Source organism: Acinonyx jubatus, chromosome B1, assembly GCF_027475565.1.
Source record: "Acinonyx jubatus isolate Ajub_Pintada_27869175 chromosome B1, VMU_Ajub_asm_v1.0, whole genome shotgun sequence".
In the NCBI taxonomy this organism is placed as follows: domain Eukaryota; kingdom Metazoa; phylum Chordata; class Mammalia; order Carnivora; family Felidae; genus Acinonyx; species Acinonyx jubatus.
This window is the reverse complement of record NC_069382.1, coordinates 124,801,839-124,826,030: the sequence shown is the minus strand read 5'-3', so window position 1 is coordinate 124,826,030 and position 24,192 is coordinate 124,801,839. Positions and strand designations below refer to the sequence as shown.

At 36.6% G+C, this 24,192-nt stretch overlaps 1 protein-coding gene across 1 annotated transcript in view; it reads left to right on the top strand.

The window, feature by feature from the left end:
• The window catches only part of GRID2 (glutamate ionotropic receptor delta type subunit 2), a 1,419,162-nt gene that overhangs the window by 1,300,976 nt on the left and 93,994 nt on the right, over positions 1 to 24,192 (top strand). The window contains exon 14 of the mRNA XM_027060847.2: positions 2,024 to 2,190. Coding sequence (XP_026916648.2) covers positions 2,024 to 2,190 — 167 coding nt within the window. The remainder of the gene's footprint in view (positions 1 to 2,023; positions 2,191 to 24,192) is intronic.

Below are 24,192 nucleotides of genomic sequence, written 5' to 3'. Positions count from 1 at the left end.
TCTATTCCTGTAAATAATTCCATTGGAAAAAAAAAGAATACCGTTGGAGTTTTCATAGGGATTGCATTAAATCTGTAGATCACTTTGGGTAGTATGGGCATTTTAACAATGTTAATTCTTCTAATACACAAACACAAGATTTCTTCCCATTAATCTATGTCTTCTTTAATTTCCTTCCTCACTGTTTTGTAACTTTCAGCATATAAATATTTTACTTCTTTGGTTACATTTCTTCCTGAGTATTCTGTTATTCTCATTGCTATTATAAATGTCATTGTTTCTTAATATCTTTTTCAGAGAGTTCATTGTTTGTGTATAGAAATGCCACTGATTTTTGCATGCTGATTTTGTATTCTGCAACTTTACTGCATTGCTTTATTATTTCTAACAGCTTTTTTTGTTTAGTCTTTAAGATTTTCTACATATATGATCTTATCATCTGCAGACAGAGATATTTTGACTTCCTCCTTTCTGGTTTGGATATTTTTATTTCTTTTTCCTGTATAATTGCTTTGGCTAAGGCTTCTAGTACTATGTTGAATAGAAGTGGTGAGAATGGGCATCTTTGTCTTCTACCTTTGTAGTACTGGAGTTACGTCCTCAAGGGGATAGGCTGCTTTCAGGAATGTAGACAGGACAACAGTTGGTTAGCCAATCACTGAGAACAGCCCTGTCTCCTGAAAGTATTATTCAGTCTTAGGTTCTGTTACAGTTACACAACAAGGATCCCAAAGCTCCCACAAAGGTACGTTGTTCATGGATGGCTGCCAAATTGTTATTTCTATGAGAAGACCTCCTATTCCTTCATGTTGCTGATACCACTTCCTCTATCTGTATTTATATGTAAAAGTTTTCTTTTTCCCTAGTCAGATTTACCAAGAAATTGCTTTCTAAACAAACTAGCTGAATATTTGATTTAATTATTAGTTCTGTTTATTTTGTGACTTAAATTCTATATTTATACATAATTTTTAAATTAATTTTATTAAGGTTGCCTTTTACTTTTGATAAATTTGTAATTTAGGGGAAAAGTCACACTTATACATAAAAGATAATCACTAAAAGGTGTTGTAAACAACCCAGGATCAAGTTATGTTCCCTAAATGATGAGAGGGAAGATTGTGTAATTATTTTTTCCTCATTTCAATGCCCAACAAAAGGGTTTCATTTAAGTCCAGCTGCAAAATTTCCATAGACCACACTTGGCAACAGATAACTTAGAATAACATAAGATAGAAAATATGTCTTGCCAGCAGGGTAGTGTTAATTATTTTTCTTCAGTGAGAGTTTGACTTACAACATTCATTTAGAATACAGGTCACATGCAGGGGCACCTGGGTGACTCAGTCGGTTAAGCCTTGGACTTTGGCTCAGGTCATGATCTCAGGGTTCCTGAGTGGGAGCCCCACATCAGGCTCTGCGCTGACGGCTCTGAGCCTGGAGACTGCTTTGCATTCTGTGTCTCCCTCTCTCTCTGTCCTACTCCACTCACACTCTGTCTTTCTCTCTCTCTCAAAAATAAAATAAAAAACATTTAAAAAGATAGAATATAGAACACATGCAAGGAGACAATACCTATATCGGGTGAGTAGAAAAACCTACCTGGCTTAGAAGCCTAATAACCTCGTGTTAGAAGCCAATATCTCTCGTAATAACTAAAAAAGTGTAACTTCCAGGTCCCCAAAGAGACAAGTCCAAGAATTACTGCACTCAGAGAAACTCAAAGACATGGCTTCTTTTCATATATTTATGGTTTTCCCAGTCCAGATGAGATTTACTACTATAAGCTATGTTGCCTGGAAACATAAACAACATTCTAACTTTATCTCATTTCCAAGAGAACAGAGCTTTAAATTAGCCAAAAGCCAAATTCTCATTCAGAATATGTATTTAGAAATATAGGTCCTACCATGTTTTTATACAACTAAATATACACAAATGTAATATTTTTTGCCTTGTCTGTATAACTTAAAATTCCAAACTTAAATCCTATTTTCTGCTTTTATTCTCCATATTTTCACAGGTAAAATATGGAAATTATGCGTTTGTATGGGATGCAGCTGTATTGGAATATGTGGCTATCAATGACCCAGACTGTTCATTTTACACCATTGGAAACACCATTGCTGATCGGGGATATGGAATTGCATTGCAACATGGCAGTCCTTACAGGGATGTTTTTTCACAAAGGTAAGATTTGTGTGTGGTCCAAATAAGGAGAGACAAAAAAATAGAAAAAGAAAATCTACTTGATTACCCATTTAGTTTTATTACATTTTGTTTTCTTTGTTTGGAAAAGCATAATAAACAACAATAATAAAAGGTAGTTATAAATGTTATTAAATGACACATTCATTTCCTAAAGCATGTACTGATGTATTATTTTTTCCATAGAAAGGGAGAAATATTGCTGCATATGACTGGTTTTACTCTTTAAAAATTGATATGCAAAAGAAAGCAGTATGTTAATAATTTTTTTAGAACTTAATTAGCAGTTTAGTCTCTGAATTTTTAAGGACTAAGTGTTGTAGCAAAATGAATTCATTCCTATGAATACTAAACCATAAAATAAACTCCAGGACAAAGTTAAATGTACTTAGGACCAGTCTGATGTATTGAAGCACATAATGATAGGATCTTTCCATCTGAATTTCACAAAGGAAAAGAATAAGAATTTTAGACTTCCTCACTTGGCATCAAAGTATATGAGACTTTGTCACGAAATTAAGGAGATGGTAAATTAAGAAATTATATTCATCCTCAAATTCAAGTTTTCTTTTATAAATTTTTTTTAAAAGAAAAGATTTTGAAATGTGTATTTTAGATTAACAGTGTGTATTGAAAGACCTGGGCCTGAGAGGCACTCCCAAAGATCACTGCATTTCATTCTATCTACTATCAAACAAGTGTGGACCTAAGAGATTGCAGTAGCTTTTGGGTAGAAGTATATTTCATTTGACATTGATACTGCATTTTGTTTATTTTCTAGATATTTTGCTACCTATTTTCTAAAAACCAATGCCAGACCAAGAGGGCAATACCAGGTAGTACTATGGCCCCAAATTTCAAACTATTTGGTTTGCATTCCTCCAGATTTTAGGATAACAAAAAGCTAGGTATTTTCATTAAAAAAACAAAAACAAAAACAAAATTAAGTCAGGAGTCCAGAATTGATGTCCAAACTCTCCCATCAGCTGACAAAAAATCTAGGCCTCTCTCCTTATCTACAGAAGAGGAAGTTTGACAAACTCCAAGGTCTGTGTTAGACAGGTTTTCTGTGTAATAAACAAGCCCCAGAGTACCAGTGACTTTTTGCATTCATGAAACATAAGGCTGTGATTGGGTGAAGGTCTGCAGTGGGCTGCAGGTCAACTTCTCATTCCAGGGCCAGGTTGGAGACGTGGCCCTATCTGGGACAACCTGTTTTCACAGCAATGAGAAGTTGCAGAAGGGGCTGCCAGAAACCTGCAGTGCTGCTTGTGCTTTTTAATTGGTTGTGGCATATACCGCATCTGCCACAAACCACTCAAGAAAAAGAGTCTCATGGCCAAGCCCAGAATCGATGGGGGTGGGGAACTGTACTTCACATAAAGGGAAGAAATAAGTAAATAATTATGACCAAACATACAACCTACCAGTGGCCCTTTATGGCTCTGAAAACATCAAAAATGACAAAAATGAAATAAGAATAAATTAGGAGGTAAAGTACTTATGTATAGAAAATGATTAATCAGTTAAAACACCTTTATTGATGAGTAGATTCTAAGGGGAACAAACTGGAAATCAGTTATGCTGTAGAGATCTTACCTGGAAGACACTTACATTCTAGTTGGAGATTCATGGCCCATGCACATGAAACAATGAACAATAGAGACATTTCTAGAACTGTGTGCTGACATTTATATATATACAGTATCAGTATTGCATCTTTATATTGCACTAAGTTGTGTAGCTGAGATATTGAAAGAATTGAATACTATACAGAATGAAGAGTTAATCAAAGGAAACATGAATGGAAGTTCTCCAGAAAAGGTGAGCTCTGAATTTGACCTTGAAGGATTGGTAGAGAATAGTTAAGCTGAAAGGAAAACATAGATAATTCTTGGAGAAATGATGAAGACAACAGGGTAGAAGTAGGAGAGAGGAGAATATGTTGAGAAGCAACAAGGGCAGCAAGTTAATTTGAAAGGAAATTCGAAGTTTGGAAGTCGTATTGTAGACCACAAGCAGCTGTGAAAACCTATAGCCCATTCTAGAGCCTGAGGGGAAAATGAAGCAGGGGTATTTAAGGCAGGGTTAATCTAGTTTTGAGCTGAAGGATGGATTAGGATTGACAAAACTAGAGCAAACCTGGAAGCATGAGACAAGGAAGGCATAGTTCATAACTGGGCAATGGAGAATGAGGAGGAAGGAGCAAATAGAAGAGATACTTTAAAAAAAATTAATGTTGATTTATTTTTTAGAGAGACAGAGACAGAATGTGAGTGGGTTGGGGCAGAATGAGAGGGAGATACAGAAACCCAAGCAGACTCCAGCCTCCAAACTATCAGCACAGAGCCTGACACGGGGCTCTGACTCACGAGCTGTGAGATCATGACCTGAGCTAAAGTCAGATGCTCAACCAACTGAGCCACCCAGGTGCCCCTAGAAGAGATACTTCTAAGCAAAGAGGCACACCGTTGTTTTTACTAATTTAGAAGTGAGGATGGAAAGCATAATAGAATGAAGGAGATGCCGGGGTTTATGAAAAGTCTAATGGATACTTACCATGAACCATGTAGTTGAGAAAAGGATTATTTATTCCATAGTTGTAGCTAATTGGGCTTTTCTTTTTGTTTCCCGAACTGATTTCTGGGTCTTTTATGCAAAAGAAGAAGCCAATAAAATCAATACACAAACATAATGGCAACTAAAGAAATAGTTAATAAATCACACTAAGTGTTCCATTTCTTATTATCCCTGTGGCGCTTTACCTAAGAGAGATTTTTAATTCTGAGAAAATACAATCCAGTGAACTGCTGAAAAACAATACTAAGCATTGAGCATTATTTTTCCTTTGATTTGCGTTATGGATGTTGGCAATTTAAATTGTCCCTTTCTGTGGAGCTCCTAAATAATGACCTATGTATCCTGGTTTCCTGGACATCTGAAAGAAGAGAGATCTAGGAAAGAAACATGATCTGGCGACTGTTGATGTACCAGTGCATCCTTTTATACACATGTGCCACATTAATCTATTACCCTAACTCCCTCCCTGAATTCAGAAAATATGTGCATTCATTCTCTTGTGCTGTGGCCATTAGGGAAAAGATATCTCTTTTTTATTAACTGATTTAAAAAATTATAGACCATAAAATTTAATGATTGTAGTACACCTTAGAAATTATTATAAACAACTTTAATACATCAACTTATCCTGGGCTCTTGATTATGCTAGATCACTGATTGCTACTATAATTATTTTCAATGAAAATGATAGCATTCAGGGTGATTTTTATATGAAGTAAATGCTAATTTCTTCTCAAGTATCTATACACCTATACCATGACTTATAAGATACCAAAGTATTCAAATATGTAATAAATATTAATATCTAATAAATATTATATATTGATATAGTAACTACATATATTATGCACTATCTGCCAAGTATCTTATATGCTTCTATACTTTAATGACACTTCAAAACAATCATATGAAATGCTCATTTGCTTATTGTATGTTTGCATATTAGTGCACAACTATTATGCTACAAGTGAATGTGCTGAATGGATGGCCTGAGCTTTGGCAAATGTTAGGTTAAGCATCAGAAACACAGGCTATAGGGATCTACTCACTTTACGATTGTATGATTGTAGACACACTCAGGAATGACTGTTAAGGACCAGTAAATGCTACAGTATATATAATCATAGAATCAGATTGAGGAGTTTTGTTTCCTTGTCTGCACAAATAATAGATAACTTGGCAGCAGAAGCTGAAGTATTTATGCAATCTCATCAGATAGGCCAGAGTTCTAGTGGGTGAGTGATGTTTGCAGTGAATTCTCTGACACCATTTCATCGAATGCCTATGTGGCCCTTGTCTTGTAATAGGTCTTTGTATACAAAAATTATTTAGTCAAAAGCTGTTACATTAAAAACATTTAAGAGTAGAAGAGAGCTGAATTTTTCAGTGATATTATTATTCTTTTAATAAAATAAACTCCATTGTTGATTTCAGAATCTTAACCATTCATAACTAAAAAATGATTTAAAAATATTTATTGAGCATTTAGTATGAGCTCATCTCTGTTCTCAAATCTTAGCATATACCAAGGAGTAATTAATTCATAAGTTTAATGTTATACTTCATCAATAAAAAAGTCCCTTTTTTGCCTATTGGCTTCTATCTCTAAACTTTAGGAATGAACCACCTAGTCACACAAAAACAAGGACATATTTCAAGTTGTATGGAGAATGATTTTGTTGGATTCATGATATTGGTACAGATGCATAAATAATATTTCAATCTAGTCACAGAATTTCAGAATTTTTATAAACGGAATAATCGGTAGTTCCCTTTTATCAATGATGGAACTAGTTCAAAGGGGTAAATTACTTACTCAGAATCACAAAAAGCAATAAAGCTAGAAAATTTTCAAGAGTCCTAATTCCATGTCCAGTTTTCTCATCATCATGCACCCTATCTTCCCTCAACTTTCTTCTAAAAGCATATAAAAATAATACTATATTATGTTTACATGTGCCAAATTTTGAGTAGCAAAATGTAGTTTGCAATATGTGGCAATCTGTAAGTACTAGTATTATCCTCAATTTATAGACACAGAAGCTGAGACATAATGAGGTAACATAATTTGTCCTAGTTCACAAAGCCATTGAGTATGAGAGCTGAGATTCAAATCGAGACAGTATGGCTCCAAAAATTGTCATAGATGTTTAACAATCTGCGTTTTAAATAAATATTTACAGATTGCCCTTTCTCTCTCTGCCCGCCTTCCTCTCCCTCTTGGGGGCACAGAATAGCATTAATCATAATCCTTGACACATGACACACTTTCATTTTTGGTCCATAAATGACCACTTTTATTTGTTTAATTACTTTTAATTTTCTTGAATATAGCCTCTTTTTTGTTGTTGTTTCTTCCCTTTGCATTGTTAACTGTTAGAATATCTGTGCTTCACTTTGTTTTTGTTTTTGTTTTTATTTTTACCAGGGCCCCAATTTCCAGAATAGCCTGGATAGGCCAGGCATAATTTTTTTGAACTGAAGTATAGTGTAATTGAAATACGATATTATATTAGTTTCAGATGTACTAAAAATGATTCTACATTTATGTGCATTATAAAATGCTAACCACAGTAAGCACAGTTACCACCTGTCAGCATACAATGTTATTACAATATTATTGACTATATGCCCTTTGCTACACTTTCCATCCCAATAACTTATTTATTTTATAACTAAAAGTTTGTACCTCTTCATCCCCTTTACCTGTTTCACCCATCATTCCACCCACATCCCCTCTGGCAATCACCAGTTCATTCTTTTTATTTATGAGTCTATTTCTGTTTTGTCTTATTTGTTTTGTTTTTTTAGATTCCACATGTAAGTGATAGCATATGTCTTTTGTCTTTCTCTGTCCAACTTACTTCCCTTTGTATAATAGCCTCTAAGTCTATGCATGTTGTCACAAATGGCAAGATTCCATTCTTTTTTATGGCTGAGTAATATTCATATATATATATATATATATATCCATCCCATCGTCTTTATCCATCTATCAATAACCACTTAGGCTTCTTCTACATCTTGGATATTTTAAATAATGCTGCAGTGAACATAGGGGTGCATATGTCTTTTTGAATTTAATGTTTTTCTTTGCTTTGGTGAAATACCCAGAAGTGGAATGGCTGGGTTGTAGGGTATTTCTATTTTTAATTTTTTGAGAAACCTCCATACTGTTTTCCACAGTGGCTGAACAAGTTTACATTCCCACCAACAGTGCTTTCTCTACATCCTTACAAGCATTTGTTGTTTCTTGACATTTTGATACTAGCCACTCTGACAGGTATGAGGTGCTATTTCATTGTGGTTTTGATTTACATTTACCTGATGATGAGTGATGTTGAGCATCTTGTCATGTCTGTTGGCCATTTGTATGTCTTCTTTTAAATAATGTCCGTTCAGGTCCTCTTCCCATTTTTTAATCAAATTATTTAGTGCTCAGTTGTATGGGTTCTTTATATATTTCGAATACCCTTATCAGGTATATAATTTGCAAATATCTTTTCCCATTTAGTAAGTAGCCATGTTGTTTTGTTTTTCCTTCATTGGAAAGCTTTTTAGTTTAATGTAGTTCCAGGTTTGTTTGTTTGTTTTTACTCTTGTTGCCCTTGCTTGAGGAGACAGATCCAAAAACAAACAAACAACCAAAAAATTGCTAAGACTGATTACCCAAGAGTTTACTGACTATGTTTTTCTTTTAGGATTTTTATGGTTTCATGTCTTACATTTAGGTTTTTCATTATTTGGGTTCATGATTGTATATGGTATGAGAAAGTGGTTGCGTTTCATTGTTTTGCATGTAGCTGTCCAGTTTTTCCAGCACTATTTATTGAAGAGATTATCTTTTCCCTATTGTATATTCTTTCCCCTATTATTGTAGATTTATTAACCATACATGCATAGGTTTATTTCTGGGCCCTCTGTCATGCTTCATTGCCCTGTGTGTCTGTTTTTATGCCAGCACCATACTATTTTGCTTACTAAAGATATGTAGTATAGTTTGAAATCTGGGAGTGTGATACCTCCAACCTTGTTCTTTCTCAAGAGTGCTTTGGCTGTTTGGGGTCTTTTGTGATTCCTTATAAGTTATAGGATTATTTGTTTTGTGAAAAATGCTATTGGCATTTTGGGAGATTGCATCAAATCTGTACACTGTTTTGGGTAGTGTGAACATTTTAACAATATTAATTTTCCAGTCTATGTATGTGCTATATCTTTCCATTTGTGCCATCTTCAGTTGTTTCATTGGTTTCTTATAGCTTTCAGAGTATAAGTCTTTCACCTCCTTGGCTAAATTTATTCCTAAGTATTTTATTCTTTTTGATGCAATTGCATATGAAATTATTGCCTTAATTTTCTTTTTGCTAGTTCATTATTAGTGTACAAAAATGCTAAATATTTGTGTATGGTGATTTTGTATCTTCAGAATGCATTTATTAGTTCTATTAGTTTTTTAGTGGAATCTTTTTTTTTTATTTTTTGTGATGTTTATATTTATTTTTAAGAGAGAGAGATAGAGACAGTGTGAACCAGGGAGGGCCAGAAGAGAGGGAGACACAGAATCCAAAGCAGGCTCCAGGCTCTGAGCCAGCAGCACAGAGCCCAACGTAGGGCTCGAACTCACAAGCTATGAGATCATGGCCTGAGCTGAATTAACTGACTGAGCCACCCAGGCACCCTTTCAGTGGAATCTTTAGGGTTTCAACATGTAGTATTGTGTCATCTGCCAAAAGTGACAGTTTTACTTTGCTTTACCAATTTGATTGCTTCTTTTTTCTTTTCCTTGTCTGATTGCTGTTTGGATTCAGAAAAACCACATTAGATCTTTTTCTGTCTTAATATTTCTTACAGTTTACTTCTTGGGTCCTGCCTCATGTTGGTAAGCCCCTTGAGTTCAGGCATATGTCTCTACATCTCTAGTGGCTACATTTGTGCAAGCATAGAGTAATCATTTAACAAATATTTGATGAATGAACAAAAGATCTACCTAACTTTTTGATCAAAGATTATCCCATTTACTTATATTCTAATAAATTAAATGCCTATTCTTTGTGTTTGTTAGGAAAGAAAGAAAGATAAGAAAGAGAAAGAAAGAAAGAAAGAAAGAAAGAAAGAAAGAAAGAAAGAAAGAAAGAAAGAGGGAGGAAGGAAAGAAGGAAGAAAGGAAGGAAGGAAAAGAGGGAGGAAGGGAGGGAGGGAGGAAGGAAGGAAAAGTCTTCTATTTTCTGTTACCATAATAATTTTTTTCTCTTTCTGGCTTTCTCCAATTATTCATATAATGAGTAATAAAAACTTAGAAGAAAAAAGAAAATAAACAGAGCACATGTCCACCTTTCTTTCCACCTCCCTGCTATTAAGAACTTATATACTTTCATTCCCACAAGGAAGGTAGGAAATATTCCTTTAACTTGAAAGCTTAGAGCCCTAATCCTTTTATTCACCAATAAGAATGAGGTACTCTTAAACCACTTTGTTCCCTTTCCAGGAAGAGAAAAAAAGCTGATTGCCCAGCTAGCAATTCCAAAATTAACCTCTGCACTCAGAAGGCTGGAAGGAGCTCTCACATAGACACTTATAACCGGAAGTTAAAGAATCGTTTTCCCTTTGGGTATACATAATATATACAGTCTCTGGGCTCTGAGAGTAGGAGTGACATTATCAAGATACATGTGTAAATATTTAGCAATATGAATTTATACATTACACCGGTCGGTATGGATAATAAATGTTGAAAAATTTTAGAGAAAAAGAGATCATTGCTGAGTAGAATAGAGCTATTTTACTAGACTTGAGCTAGAAAGCTTCAAGGATAAGTAGAATTTGGATATGGGGATAAGTCTAGGTGAGATACTCAGGAAAACATGAGGAAAGTATCAAAACGAAAAAGTCACCGCGTGTTGAAAGACAATGAGGAGGAATAATTTGGTTGAAGCGGATAGTGACAGGTGAATAGAAGCAGAGAAGCTAACAGAAAGTGTGCTACACCAGAGTACTGAAGATAGCTGCTATTTATGAAATACGTATGTGCTAAACATTTGATATGTCTCATGTAGTATTTACCACAACTCTGTAAATTGGGCATTTATTAATTTTTTTTTTTTTTTGCATTTTATAAATTTGAGGAAATTGAGACTCAGGTAAGTATCCTACCAAAGTCACACAATAATTACAAATGGAACTAGGACTCAAGCCCAGGCTGGGGCTTTTGTCCTCACTCAGGACCCCACACCAGCTCCATGAGGCTCTGAGGAGAATATCTGGACACAGGAGTATTTGAGGAATCCAAGGTGTTGGGTTAAACAAGACAAAGCTTAATTGAGAAAAGCCATTTACAAGACTTTTGTAGTATTCCAGCTGTGAAGTGGGGAGAATATTCTCAGATTGAGGAGAAAAGATTAGAAAAAAAGGTATCGTTTGAAGAGGGGTAGAGAGGACTTGGTGGCAATCAGAGGAGTGCATATAATCCAGGAATCTGAAAGGGAGACAATGTGCAGGTTCAAGTGGTCACAACAGCTTTCTCTTGTGTTCTCCTTCCAACTCTTATTTTTCTTTTTCGACCATTTATTGCAAGTGTTGCATCAGCTCAGTTTCACCTCTGGGTAAAATCAACTGGAAAACGATTTCTGGATTATTTTTAAAAAATGTAAGTCACTACCCAGTGCATATTTATTTTAAACAGCCTTCCAGCTTACAGACTTTCGTTGTACAGTTGCTCAAATTACATTTACATATCCCTAGTGGTAGTCTTCTGTCTCACACATCAGGTACTGTTTTTAAAAATAAAAAAGTAAAAAAATTTTACAAAATACATTCACACACACCACTGAAACCAACTGGTTTCATCACATCCACATTTTCTGTTCTGGATCAAGAAAACAAGATAATTTAGATGGTCATGTTCATACAAAGTAAGAAAGAAAAATGTTTCAGGGGATGCAAAACAAAAGCGAGAGAGGGCATGAAAGATTCACTGTCAAATAGAGACTAAAGTAGAATAAAATAATAATATACATTTGTACATATGTTTTCATTTAAAATAACAACATATTTTAACTAATAAAGTGTTAAAGGAAATTATTGTCTCTTCTCATATTATATGCATTTATTAAATAAGGATTAGCCTTTGGAAACCATAAAATAATATACTATTCCTATTTCAGAGCTGTCCCTTTTAAAACATTTATTTTAAACCTAGAATTTTGAATTTATGGAACTTTGGCAAAAGAGAAAAAATGAAGTAGCTGATTAGTCAGTGATTTTTTTTGTTTCCTGAATCTGCATAAATCTATTTTTGTGCCTAATATTCTCTGGACTTTACCCATCACCCTGACTGCTGCTTCTGGTGGAAAACCTAAGTAATTCACATTTGCTTCAGTGTTTGGCCTATGTAAATGAGAGTATAAGTACAATTGGTGATATTTCCCATATGGAGGTATCTCAAAAATATTCATCATTTGGGCACCATATGATTAGAGGTTAGTTTTATTAATCTCGTAAAGCGGTAGCCAAATTTTAAGAAAATTACCAGCCTTTACTCTCAAGAAGCAGACAGCATTCTTAATGCTGAACACAAACCCAACCATCAGATAGTGCAATCCCATGGAGTAGATTTTGAAGCATTGCAAGATTCTATTTTCCTTGCACTTACGTCACACAGCATTTGGGGAATACTTCATCCAAGGTACAAGAGTGGCCCTTATGAACAAGCATCTTTATTAGAATTTTCTGAAAAAAAGTACTGAGGCACAGGGAAGATAAAATGACTAGTGCAAAGCGCAGAGCAATATTTCAGCTGGATAATGAGCCCATGACATTAGACCAAGCTGCTTTGCAGGAAATCTGATCAGTCCTTCATTATTTTGTAAGATTTGGGCTGTTTCTAGATCTCAGGAAGTATTGTTTCATTCAAAAAGCAGTTGTTTTACAAAAAACATAGTTATTATAGTGGCATAAATTAGGTGTGACTAAAGGCTGAATTTTTAACAAAACACTTAAGAACTTAAAATTGGGAATGTGTATTGCACTTGAAAGCACACATACGCGCACACACGTGTGCACACACACGCGCACCTGAGAAGCAATTATAAGCCTCTCAAAAATACTCTATCCCATTATACTTATGTCATACTTTCCCATTCAAAACACTCATCCTAGTCACCAGACTTAGCCCCAACATATTTTTCACAGGGAAAATTTGATGTCATTGAAGATAATCAAAGAATGTGGTGCTTTTTTATAGACCCTTAAAATATTGTAAGAATAACAACGTGGGAATAAGCACGTGGGCTTGCATGATAATTACCTTGATAGAAGAAACAACCATAGAATATGAGACATGAATATAACTTCAGCATGCATTTAGAATTCCCTTATTTTACAAATGTGAAACTAAGAAGAGAAGTTGGATGACCTGCCCAGACTTTAAATTTAGATCAGGAAAAACAAACAAACAAAAAAAACTTAGGTCGGAACACACCCTGGGGACCACAGATCCAGGCTCTCAGTCCAGGGTTCCACCCCCACCCTGTTCTGCCAATCTCTTTGTTGAAAAATCAGTTTTTTATCCTTAGAATTCATTACTAAAGTAACTGTTTTCAGAAGCATAGCTATATCTTCTATAAAGGAGCAGAAATATTAGTAAATATGTTTAACAGAGTCATAACCATGATTAGAACACCTGTTTAAAAATTGTCATTTTTGGAGCACCTGGGTAACTCAGTTGGTTAAGCTTCTGACTTCAGCTCAGGTCATGATCTCACAGCTTGTGAGTTCCAGCCAGCACCAGGCTCTGTGCTAACAGCATGGAGCCTGGAGCCTGCTGCAGATTCTGTGTCTCCCTCCCTCTTTGCCCCTTACCACTCATGCTCTGTCTCTGTCCCTCTCCCTCAAAAATAAATAAAAATGAAAAAAATAAATAAAAATTGTCATTACTTTATAGACATATAGAAAAAGTAGCACAAATAATAGAGTGCTGTGGATTGTGTTATCCCAATTTATAGAGAAACTACACTGTAGCCTAAAAGAATAGTTAACAATCATTGAAGACTTCCTGTGTGCCAGGTACTGTTCCAAGTGCCCTAACCATATGGCCATTGAATCTTTACAATAAACTTTTGAGGTAAATACTATGATTCACCTCATTTTACAGATGAGGAAACCGAGTCAAGGAAAATATTTTCAGTTTCCAAGGTCATAAAGCTAATAAATAGCAGAGCCAGGTTTGAACCCATGCTGTCCAACGTTATGCAATGAGAGTTCCTCCTGCTATAGATAAGTCTAAGCTCATGCACCAGTGTTCACTAGAATAACAAGCTTCCAAACTGTCTTCAGGCCCGCTCAAGTAGCCACCTTCTTCTCTGCTAAAATGCCTATGGGCGATTCAGGTGATTTTCAGAAACTTAAACATCATGCCAACAGCCAAAGTCCTCATTTATAGTGAGGGGACAGATCCATTTGAAATTGAAGCTGTCTTATATCAGCTGATCAGAAGTAAACAATAAATGTATTGAAAATAGAAAGCTGTGGAAGATACTGCAGTTATTTTCCCTCTCTTTCCTTGTTTTGCTACAAACAGCTCAAGCCTGTACTAAACTGTAGTGATATATATCACTTTTTTATTCATTTCTTGTGTTTATACCTTGACATGTCCAATATGCTCTAAATTCTTAGCTTGAAAAGAAGCACAAATCTATCTGATTCCTCCTTTTTAATCTTCTGTAGACATATTATTCATATTTATTAGGTGTTCAATAAATTCTTGTTAAATGTTTGAGGGGAAAATAGTCCTGTTCTCCCTTCTGATTACTAAGGCAAGCAACATATTAGAGAATAGGATTCATGTTTATTCATTTAGTCAACAAATATTTGTTGAGGAGCTACTTAGTGCTTCATACTGTTTTGTTTTTCTAGAGAAAAAAATAGAGAACAAGTTTGACAGGGTTATTGCTTTCCTGGAGCTTACATTATACTGGAGAGTTGGAGGAGAAAACATGCAATAAATAAGACAACAAGTAAGATAATTTCACATTGAAAAACATGCAATATAGAAAATGCAAGTGGGACAGAGAATAAAGATGGATCAGTGTTGGGATGGGCCACAAAAGATTCTTCTGAGGAAGCAACATTTGATTACAATCTTGAATGTAAAAAGTGGGTAAAGAGTATTCTATGCATAGGCAACAGCAAATGTAAAAGCTCTGAAATGAGAACCAGCTTGGGAGTGTTTAAAGAATGGCAAGGAGTCCAGCATGGCACAGAGTGAACAAACAAGAGAGTGGTGTGAAAGGAAATGAAAGAGTTAGTCAGGCCCAGATGTGTTGTATGGTAGAAACTTGAAAAACATAATACAAACTGTAGATTCTTCCTCAATAACAAAGGCAAGCTTTTGGAAGTTTTTAAAAGAGGCATATTTGTTACCTCTAACTGTTAAGGTAGAGAAGGAATATGGTAGAAAAGAGGGAGGGCAATAGAAGCAGTGAGCAAGAGTAAATGTGGGAAGATCAGTTAGGAAGCTAGCTCCATAATCAAGCGAAGAAGCAATAATGGCTAGGTCTAGGGTGGTATAATTAAGATGGTGAAAAGTGACAAGTTCCAGTCTCTCGTAGCTATAAAACTTATAGGACTGGCAAGTGATATGGATGTGATGGTAAATAGAGGATTCAAGATAGCTTTTTCTTCTGAACAAATAAGTGTATGGTGATTCCACTATCTGAGTTGGTCAAGCATGGTCAGAAGCAGGTTGAGAGCCAAGGGAATTAAGACTTTGGCCTGGGTTTGGTAAACTTGGCATTTTTATTAGACAGGAACTTAAATATATAAATGTGAAATTTAGGGTAGAAATCAATATAATAAGAGTTACAATTTGATAGGTAGAAGGGGCTAGTTATATGAAACATGGGCTCTGTTTCAGGACATTGGCCAAAAACCAAGTTCCTTTCATGTCTCTACTCATCCATCCTTGGTGAGTAAGATGGGCCTGTCCTCAGGCTGACCTGCCTTGTGACAAGAGGATGCTTACAGCAGCAACAGGGGCGATGTACTCCCCTGTTTCCATTAAGGAGAAGAAAATGAGAGTTCTCTCTCCTCTGAAGCGTGAATATAAATCTGTCTCTTCAGCTTAATTAGTTCGTTGTAGGTCCTATGTGTACCCCTGGCCTGAGCAGACGCCATGAGAATATACACTTACAGTTCAAGCTGTCAGTCTATGGTGTGGAAGAGATATTGAAGAGTCCACTACAATGTCCCTTACAGCAAATCTGAAAGAAGAATTCATAGGTATTAGAGAATATAAGGAACAAAGGAGGAAGAATAATACCCATAATAATACTATCATTTATGGCACATTTATTGTTACTCCTCTAAACATTTCCATAGACTAACTCTTTAAATCCTCACAACACCCGAAGAGATAGGTGCTAGTACAACTTCTCAAGCTACAGTTAACAAATGGCTAACCCAGGATTTGAACCCTCACTCCAGAAGGCATACTGTAAACCAATACACTCTGACTAAAGGATGAAAATTGAAAGAGGGATGATACCATATACCCAGTTGGAAAGTTATAAATAGGAACATGGGGATGAGGGTGGTATGGAAAGGGAGAATGTGCTATTGGTTTTGCACACACTGAATTTGTGGTGACATCAAGAGGTCTATCTGAAAACTACTGAAAGTATGACACTAGAGAGGGGTAAGGTGGGGGAGAGAGACACAGATTTAGATTTATCAATACAAAGTTACAAAGGCGGGGGGAATCAAGAGAAAATATGTGCAGTGAGAAGAGAACCCAGCACCGAGAACTGATATTACAGGAAAAACAAGAAGAGGCATTAGTCAAGAAATGCCTGGGAAAGTACATAATAAGTAATGACCGTAAATCTCACAATTTCTATATCCTCAGGATCTAGAGCAATCGTTGCAACAGAGTTGATGCTTGATAGCTATTTCTCTTTTGTTGTTGTTGTTGTTGATCTGGGTTTTGTGAAAGCTGTTTCTTAAAAAAATTCATGAACTGCTGTTCTGGACTGCCTCAGCTCTGCTGTGGTTTACTCTGACTCAGTGGTTCTCAAACTTGAGCCAGTATGAGCATCACCTGGCAGGGCTGCTGAAACACAGATTGCTAGGCCCCAGCCCCAGAGTTCCTGATTATGTGAACATAATTTGCATTTCTAGCAAGTGCCAGATGAAGTCGAATGCTGCTGATTTGGCGTCCACACTTTGAGAGCTACTGCTCTAATACGTGGTCTTGACTTCCTTGCTACTTACTGTTCTCACTCTCTCCCAGCATCCATTTTCCTGCTTCTTGTCCTTGTTTTCAATATCTTGATCTTCATACTCAGTCGTGTATGGATTATTCTCAATCTATATTACCTCTTTTAATTCTTGTAAAACATCATGAAAGGAAGGATTATTGTACCTCATTATGGATTAAGTACCTAAGGTTTAGTGAGCATAATGGGGAAAAATATTTTAGTATTGATTCTATGAACCTAAATTATACAGGGCTAAGCAGTTACAGTTATGTCCTTTTGCACTTTTTCCTCAATTCCACTTGTCTAATTTCTTCCACTTCATCAACCATGAGATCTTCAACAACTAACATCACTTTCCATAACTGCTATATAGACGGTATCACATTATTTTTCAAATCCTTTTGTGGTGGTAGTTGTTCTTTTTGTATCTATAGAATCCTTATAATCAATCAGTTTCTCTGTAACCTGATCTAGTCTCAAACGGTTCTTTGTCTATGGGGGTCTTAAAAAAATGGTATTAACTAGTGTAATGGATAGAAGTCTTTGAGGTTTTTACCTCAACCTACTTTCTACTTGGCCATTATTGTTATACCAGTAAAATATATATTTCTTTTATTTTATTAGCAAAACAATTCCTTGAAAGTAGAAACTTTGTCTCTCATCACTAAATCTCTGGCTTTCATGGAGGGTGAAGAAAAATTTACAAATAAAATAAGTTGCTGTTTTTTTGTTTCTTCATTTTGTATTGTTTTGTTTTGGCCTAAAGAAAGAATCAAGTTTCCTACTATATCCTCAAGGCTATATTCTTTTTTATAATTTTTTTTAATTTACATCTAAGTTAGTTACCATATAGTGCAACAACGATTTCAGGACTAGATTCCTTAATTCCTGTACCCATTTAGCCCATCCCTCCACCCACAACCCTTCTAGCAACCCTCAGTTTATTCTCTATATTTAAGAGTCTCATGTTTTCTCCCCCTCCCTGTTTCTTTATTATTTTTGCTTCCCTTCCCTTATGTTCGTCTGTTTTGTATCCTAAATTTCTCATATGAGTGAAGTCATATGATGTTTGTCTTTCTCTGACTGACTAATTTCACTTAGCATAATACCTTCTAGTTCCATCCACGTAGTTACAAATAGCAAGATTTCATTCTTTTTGATTGCCGAGTAATATTCCATTGTATATATATACCACATCTTCTTTATCCATTCATCCATTGATGGACATTTGGACTCTTTCCATACTTTGGCTATTGTCAATAGCGCTGCTATAAACATCGGGGTGCATGTGCCCCTTTGAAACAGTATACCTGTACCCCTGGATAAATACCTAGTAGTGCAATTGTTGGGTCATAGGGTAGTTCTATTTTTAATTTTTTGAGGAACCTCCATACTGTTTTCCAGAGTGGTGCACCAGTTTGCATTACCATCAGCAATGCAAAACAGATCCTCTTTCTCCGCATCCTCTCCAACATCTATTATTGCCTGAGTTGTTAATGTTAAGGCTATATTCTTAGTGGCTTCCCCCTACATTACATTATAAAGTCTATAGGACCTTTGTTAACTTAAAATCCAAGAGTCATAAAGGGAAGCAAAAATAATATGAAAACAAGGAGGGGAGGAACAAAACGTAAGAGACTCTTAAATACAGAGAACAAACTGAAGGTTGTTAGAGGGGTTGTGAGTGGGGTAATCGGCTAAATGGGTGAGGGGCATTAAGGAAGACACTTGTAGGGATGAGCACTGGGTGTTATACATAGGGGATGAATCACTGGAATCTACTCCTGAAATCATTATTGCACTATATGCTAACTAACTTGGATGTACATTATAAATAAATAAATAAATAAATAAATAAATAAAATCCAAGAATCATAGATTCTTGAAACTAAACAGTAACTGTCTTTTGTTTCATAGCCAGTCTTATCCAGGTCACTTTAGAAAAACACAGTGCCTGAGCAGAGAGCTGAGTGAGCTATAATCATGTAGTTACATGTTGGCAGCGTTTAGATTAAGAGAAGTCCAGATTTCCCCACTATCAGTCTTGTGTACTTCGTTCTATACCATAAACTAACAACCCTAAAATCCTAGTCCACCTCCTAGATTCTAAGACGTCCAAAGTTGAAGTAGATGTAAGTTTTGAATCAGATATTATGCAGACAAAAAGAAAAACAGAAGAGATAAAAAGACTCCTACAAGACTCTTCTTGTCTGGTCTCTCTCCATTTTGCCACTCTTCCCCAGGAACTGCATTCCAAGGCACTAGCCTGCTCATGGTGACTGCTTCTGCCTCAGGGCTTCATTCAGGCATTCGTGTTTCCTCTGGCTGACTCCTGCTCAGCTTCCCACCTCAGTTTAAATAGCCTTTCCATGTGAAGTGACTGGTGAAAGTCCAGTCATTGTTATTGCCAGCCTCCAGTACCTTTCCACAGACAGATACCAGCTCCAAGAAGATGTACACCAGCCCACTGTCAAGTGAGAAAAGAGAGAAAGAAGGACAATGTAGTCAGATGTTAACTCAATGAATTCAGTTCAAACAAACTTTATTTTGGGGGCGCCTGAGTGGCTCAGTCAGTTAAGGGTCCAACTTCAGCTCAGGTCATGATCTCACAGCTGTTGAGTTTGAGCCCCCTGTCCGGCTCTGTGCTGACAGCTCAGAGCCTGGAGCCTGCTTCGGATTGTGTCTCCCACTGTCTCTACCCCTCCCCACTCACGCTCTATCTTCTCTTTAAAAAAAAATTTTTTTAAAAAACAACTATATTTTATTCTGACTTTATAGCTGTCTTGTATGTGGAGAATTAAATATCTTTTCATTCAGGAAATTAGCAAAGAACTTCTTAATGCTCTTCCTTAATGAAACAAAAATTGAGTGACCTCAATCAAATCCCCTAAATATGTTGTTCTTTTCCTGAATTCTAAAAGTCTTGGAATTGCATATCCCTTATTCAGAATTACTGTGGAGTGTGGAGGAATAGAGAAGAGAAGGAGGAACCAAGAAACATGAGTATGTAAGCAACTTGCTGTAGAAGGAAGTCTTGCTTCCTTTGTTAAGCACCTCAGTGCTTGATGTAGAGTTTGAAACACACGAGTTTTTCAGCTGATGCTGCTGACTCTTCTTTCAAATTCCTTATATTAAAAACGTAAGTCCTTTGGGATGGTTTATGCAAAATTCTGTGTCCTACTTTAAGAACTTTTTTGACCTTTTTGCATGTAGAAAAATCTAAAAAACAAATGAGAAAGTAGCCTGTGCAAAAAAAAGCTTTTGAACAAATGTTCAAGCAAAGCTTTTCTGTGTTATCATTGATTAAAATAAAAAGAGTAACAAACTAAAAGCTTTAAAAGGAGTTGTCCCTTTAAACCTTTTATATACACACTGCAAAAATATTCTATTCTGAAACAAAGGCTTGTAGAGACACCTTAACTAAATACAAAAATGGTCAGGCCCTGGGTCTTACTCATGGGAAGCTGACCATTTGAGGGTCTCAAATAGCCATTGTGACCACCATCTATAAAATCATTTCTCTGAAAGCTGGCTACCTCTAAGGTACAGATTCTGCATAATCTCACAAAACATGGTAGGGAAATCCCTTTAGGAAAGATTTAAATAATGGGCCATTGCATAGCACTTTTAGAGTTTCTCACATCCTTTGCCAACATTGAATATCTATCTTAACAACCAGTTAGTTGATATGTTCCCACAGGTTAGAATGTTCTTTTTCTTCGCCACCAAAAATGACCTTATGTACATAGCCAGTTTTGCAGGTAGCACACGGGATTCATTCTTTTGATTAACACAGGATTTCCAGTTCGGAACTGTTGAAATGCACAGGAAGTGTTCCAAAAGGATTTGGTTACTTCGTGTAGCGTGAACTTATACACAGCAGATAGGCTACAGAATGAAACACCCGGTAAAGAGCATATTTGAATTCATAAGCTTTCCTTTCTTCTTTAGTTTTACCCTTTGGAAATCCATGCAACTGCTTTTAGGCAGAACATGTAATGTGGAGCCTTGCATTACCTCAATATTCCCATTTGTATGCCTATTTTGATACATCCACACCACAGGACCGATATGAAAAATAAGTTTAAACATGCAATAAAAATTTTATGGTCAACCTAAAAGGGAAATTTCTACTGAAACTAATGTAATCAACTCTATATAGTGTTCTTACTGTGTTTCAAGTTAGTGTAAATTGATTTGAAAACAGAAAGAAAAAACAAACTAGCAATACTTCATTTCATTCAACATGTATTTATTTACCACCTACTATGTGCCAGACAGTCTATGAGACAGTGGATTTAGAGCTATGAATTACATATAACCCCAGTCTTCAAGCTGTCTAGTCTCTAGGAGGGAAGGCAAACAAATGAATAGGCTATTTTCTGTTCAATGTGATATGTGTTCTGGGAACAGAAGGAATCAGTATAGAACCCATATGAAAAGTATCGGGAAGGCTTCCTAGTGGAATTGATCTGAACAGATAATTTAAAATCTTTTTAATTTTTTTTTTTTTTTTTGAGAGAGACAGACAGAGCATGAGTCAGGGAGGGGCAGAGAGAGAGGGAGACACAGAATCCAAAGCAGCTCCAAGCTCTGAGCTTTCAGCACAGAGCCCAATGCAGGGCTCGAACTCATGGAACTGGAGATCATGACCTGAGCCAAAGTCAGACACTTAACCAGCTGAGCTACCCAGGCACCCCTGAACAGACAATTTAAAGAGCAAAGTTGGTGAGGGTTGATGGGGGCTGGTAGGGAGGGGAGGGTGGGTGATGGGTATTGAGGAGGGCACCTTTTGGGATGAGCACTGGGTGTTGTATGGAAACCAATTTGGCAATAAACTTCATATATTGAAAAAAAATAAAAAATAAAAAAATAAAGAGCAAAGTTGGTTGATGTTGTGGGCTGAATTGTGCCCCTAAAATTCATATGCTGCGGTTCTAACCCCCAGTACCTCCAAATGTGAATTGGAAATAGCATCTTTAATGAAGTAATTAAGACTAAATGAGGTCATTAGGGCAAGCCCAATTCAATCTGACTGATGTCCTCATAAGAAGAGGAATTAGGACTCCGACACACACAGGAAAGACCATGTGAAGACACAGGGAGAGGACAAAAGCCATCTACAAGCCAAAGAGAGGGGCCTCAGAAGAACTTAGCCCTGCCCTGCTGATAGCTTGATCTAGGATTTCTAGCCTTCAGAACTGGAGGAAAATAAATTTCTGTTGTGTAAGCCACCCAGTCTGTGGTACTTCATTACGGCAGCCCTAGCAGATTAATGCAGTCCACCAAGTAAAGTACATTCTAAACGGAAGGAACAGGAGGAGAAGGCACTGTGTGGCTTTGAGCATAAGCCAGGGAGTGGCAGAAAATGACCCCAGGGAGGTACACAGAGCTGTAGCGGAGTACCTCCACCTGCTTCACAGGGCCCAGGCTACCAGGTCACAGCGTTCAGACTTGCTCCTGAGACTGAAAGGACACCATCAGAGGCTTCTAAGGGAGATTAGATATTAAAAGCTTACATTATATGATGTTTACTCTGCCTGCAGTGTTGATTATTGATTATCTGGAAGCAAGACTCTAGCAGCTGAAAGACCAATCAGAAATGTATGGCAGTAATCCAGATGAGAGATGACAGAAGTCTAAAATACAACGGAAATGAGGGGAAAAAAAATAAACTTGAAACACAAGAGAACAATGTGGAAAAAAGCGAACAAAGCTACAGAACAAAAGATGAAAACAAAGTTGTCTGAGCAAACTTTGAGCCTCCCCCACACCATCACATTTCCACCCCAGTGGTTAGTTTTCTCAAAGTAGGCACATTCATAATGGCAGAGAAGGCACAGTCCATTTTTATTCGTTAATATATTTGGCAACATCTCCTAAGGCACCTGCCAACACCAGTGTATCTCAGGCTTATTCCCTTGAACTCTGAGGCCAGAGACACTAAATTCATTCACACTTCTAAAAAGAACATGGGTTGAGGCATATTCTCTAATACCTATATTTATAACACTGCCCAGAAGTGTTCTATTTTGTATGTGTGAAAATTGCCAACAGAGGACTCACAGACTCTCTTCACTTGTACCTCCAGCCTTGACATCCCTGAGGAAGAATAAACTGCCTTCTAAATATAGTTAGCTAAGAGAAAGGAGTGGGGGAGGAAGCGAGAAGGAGGAAGGAGGGGAAGTGGAGGGAAAGAAGGAGAGAGAGAGAGAGAGAGAGATTGTTTTTCCCCCACTAGTTGGAGTGCTTAGCCGATCTCTTTCTCTAAACAACCTACTTTTAGTGCAAACGAATGAAGTTCCTCCCTTGGATGAGAGTGCAGTCCCTGCTGAATGTATACAAAGTCTGATTTTGTTAAGCCCTGTGCATGCTGGCAAGCAAGAGTTGGCAAGAAATAGGTAAAGTCAGTGTGTCTCACACGTGAAAAAAACTCTATTTGCCATCCAGGCAATGTTCAAATATTAGAAAGATTTGTTTTTATTATCCTTCTCTTCAAAGCACTCCATTTCAAATGTCAGTATGCTTTTCAAATATAAGGACAGGTTTCAGCAAATCGCCAATCAAGATTTACTCTTTTATGTCCCGGGTGTTTCTTAATAAGTAGATTTATTGTAGCCCAGATGTCTGTCTGTCCGGTAGCCAAATTTTTCATGTTCTACATTTAGGGATCACATCCTCTTTCTTATCATATTTCCCAACTGCCCGTTAGGGCCTTTATCTTCTTTTTAAACACTACGTGACTTCCCAAACCAGGAAGTTTTTAAGGGAACATCACTTGGTTGTGCTTCCTGCAGAAGCCCAAGCACAAAGAGAAATGATAAAGGTCCAGCCCCTGCTTTATTCATAAAACACTTTGCAAAGTGCATTTAGTAATTTGCCATTGTAACCACTGACACCCAGAGCTTTCAGGGCCGAGTTCTGACACTGTATTTAGTTCATTCTTTGACTGCTCAGCTAAAACTTCCATTTGTATGCATTTATTCTGCTTCACACATTATGTTATCAGTCACTTTCAATATTTCAAAGTCACAGCAGGCTTTTTCTGACACACATTTGTCAGAATGAACTGTCTTGATTGCTATTATTATAGACTACAGTGCCTGAGTAAGGAGAAAAAGCATATGTAGTACCAGAATATTAAAACTGCCTG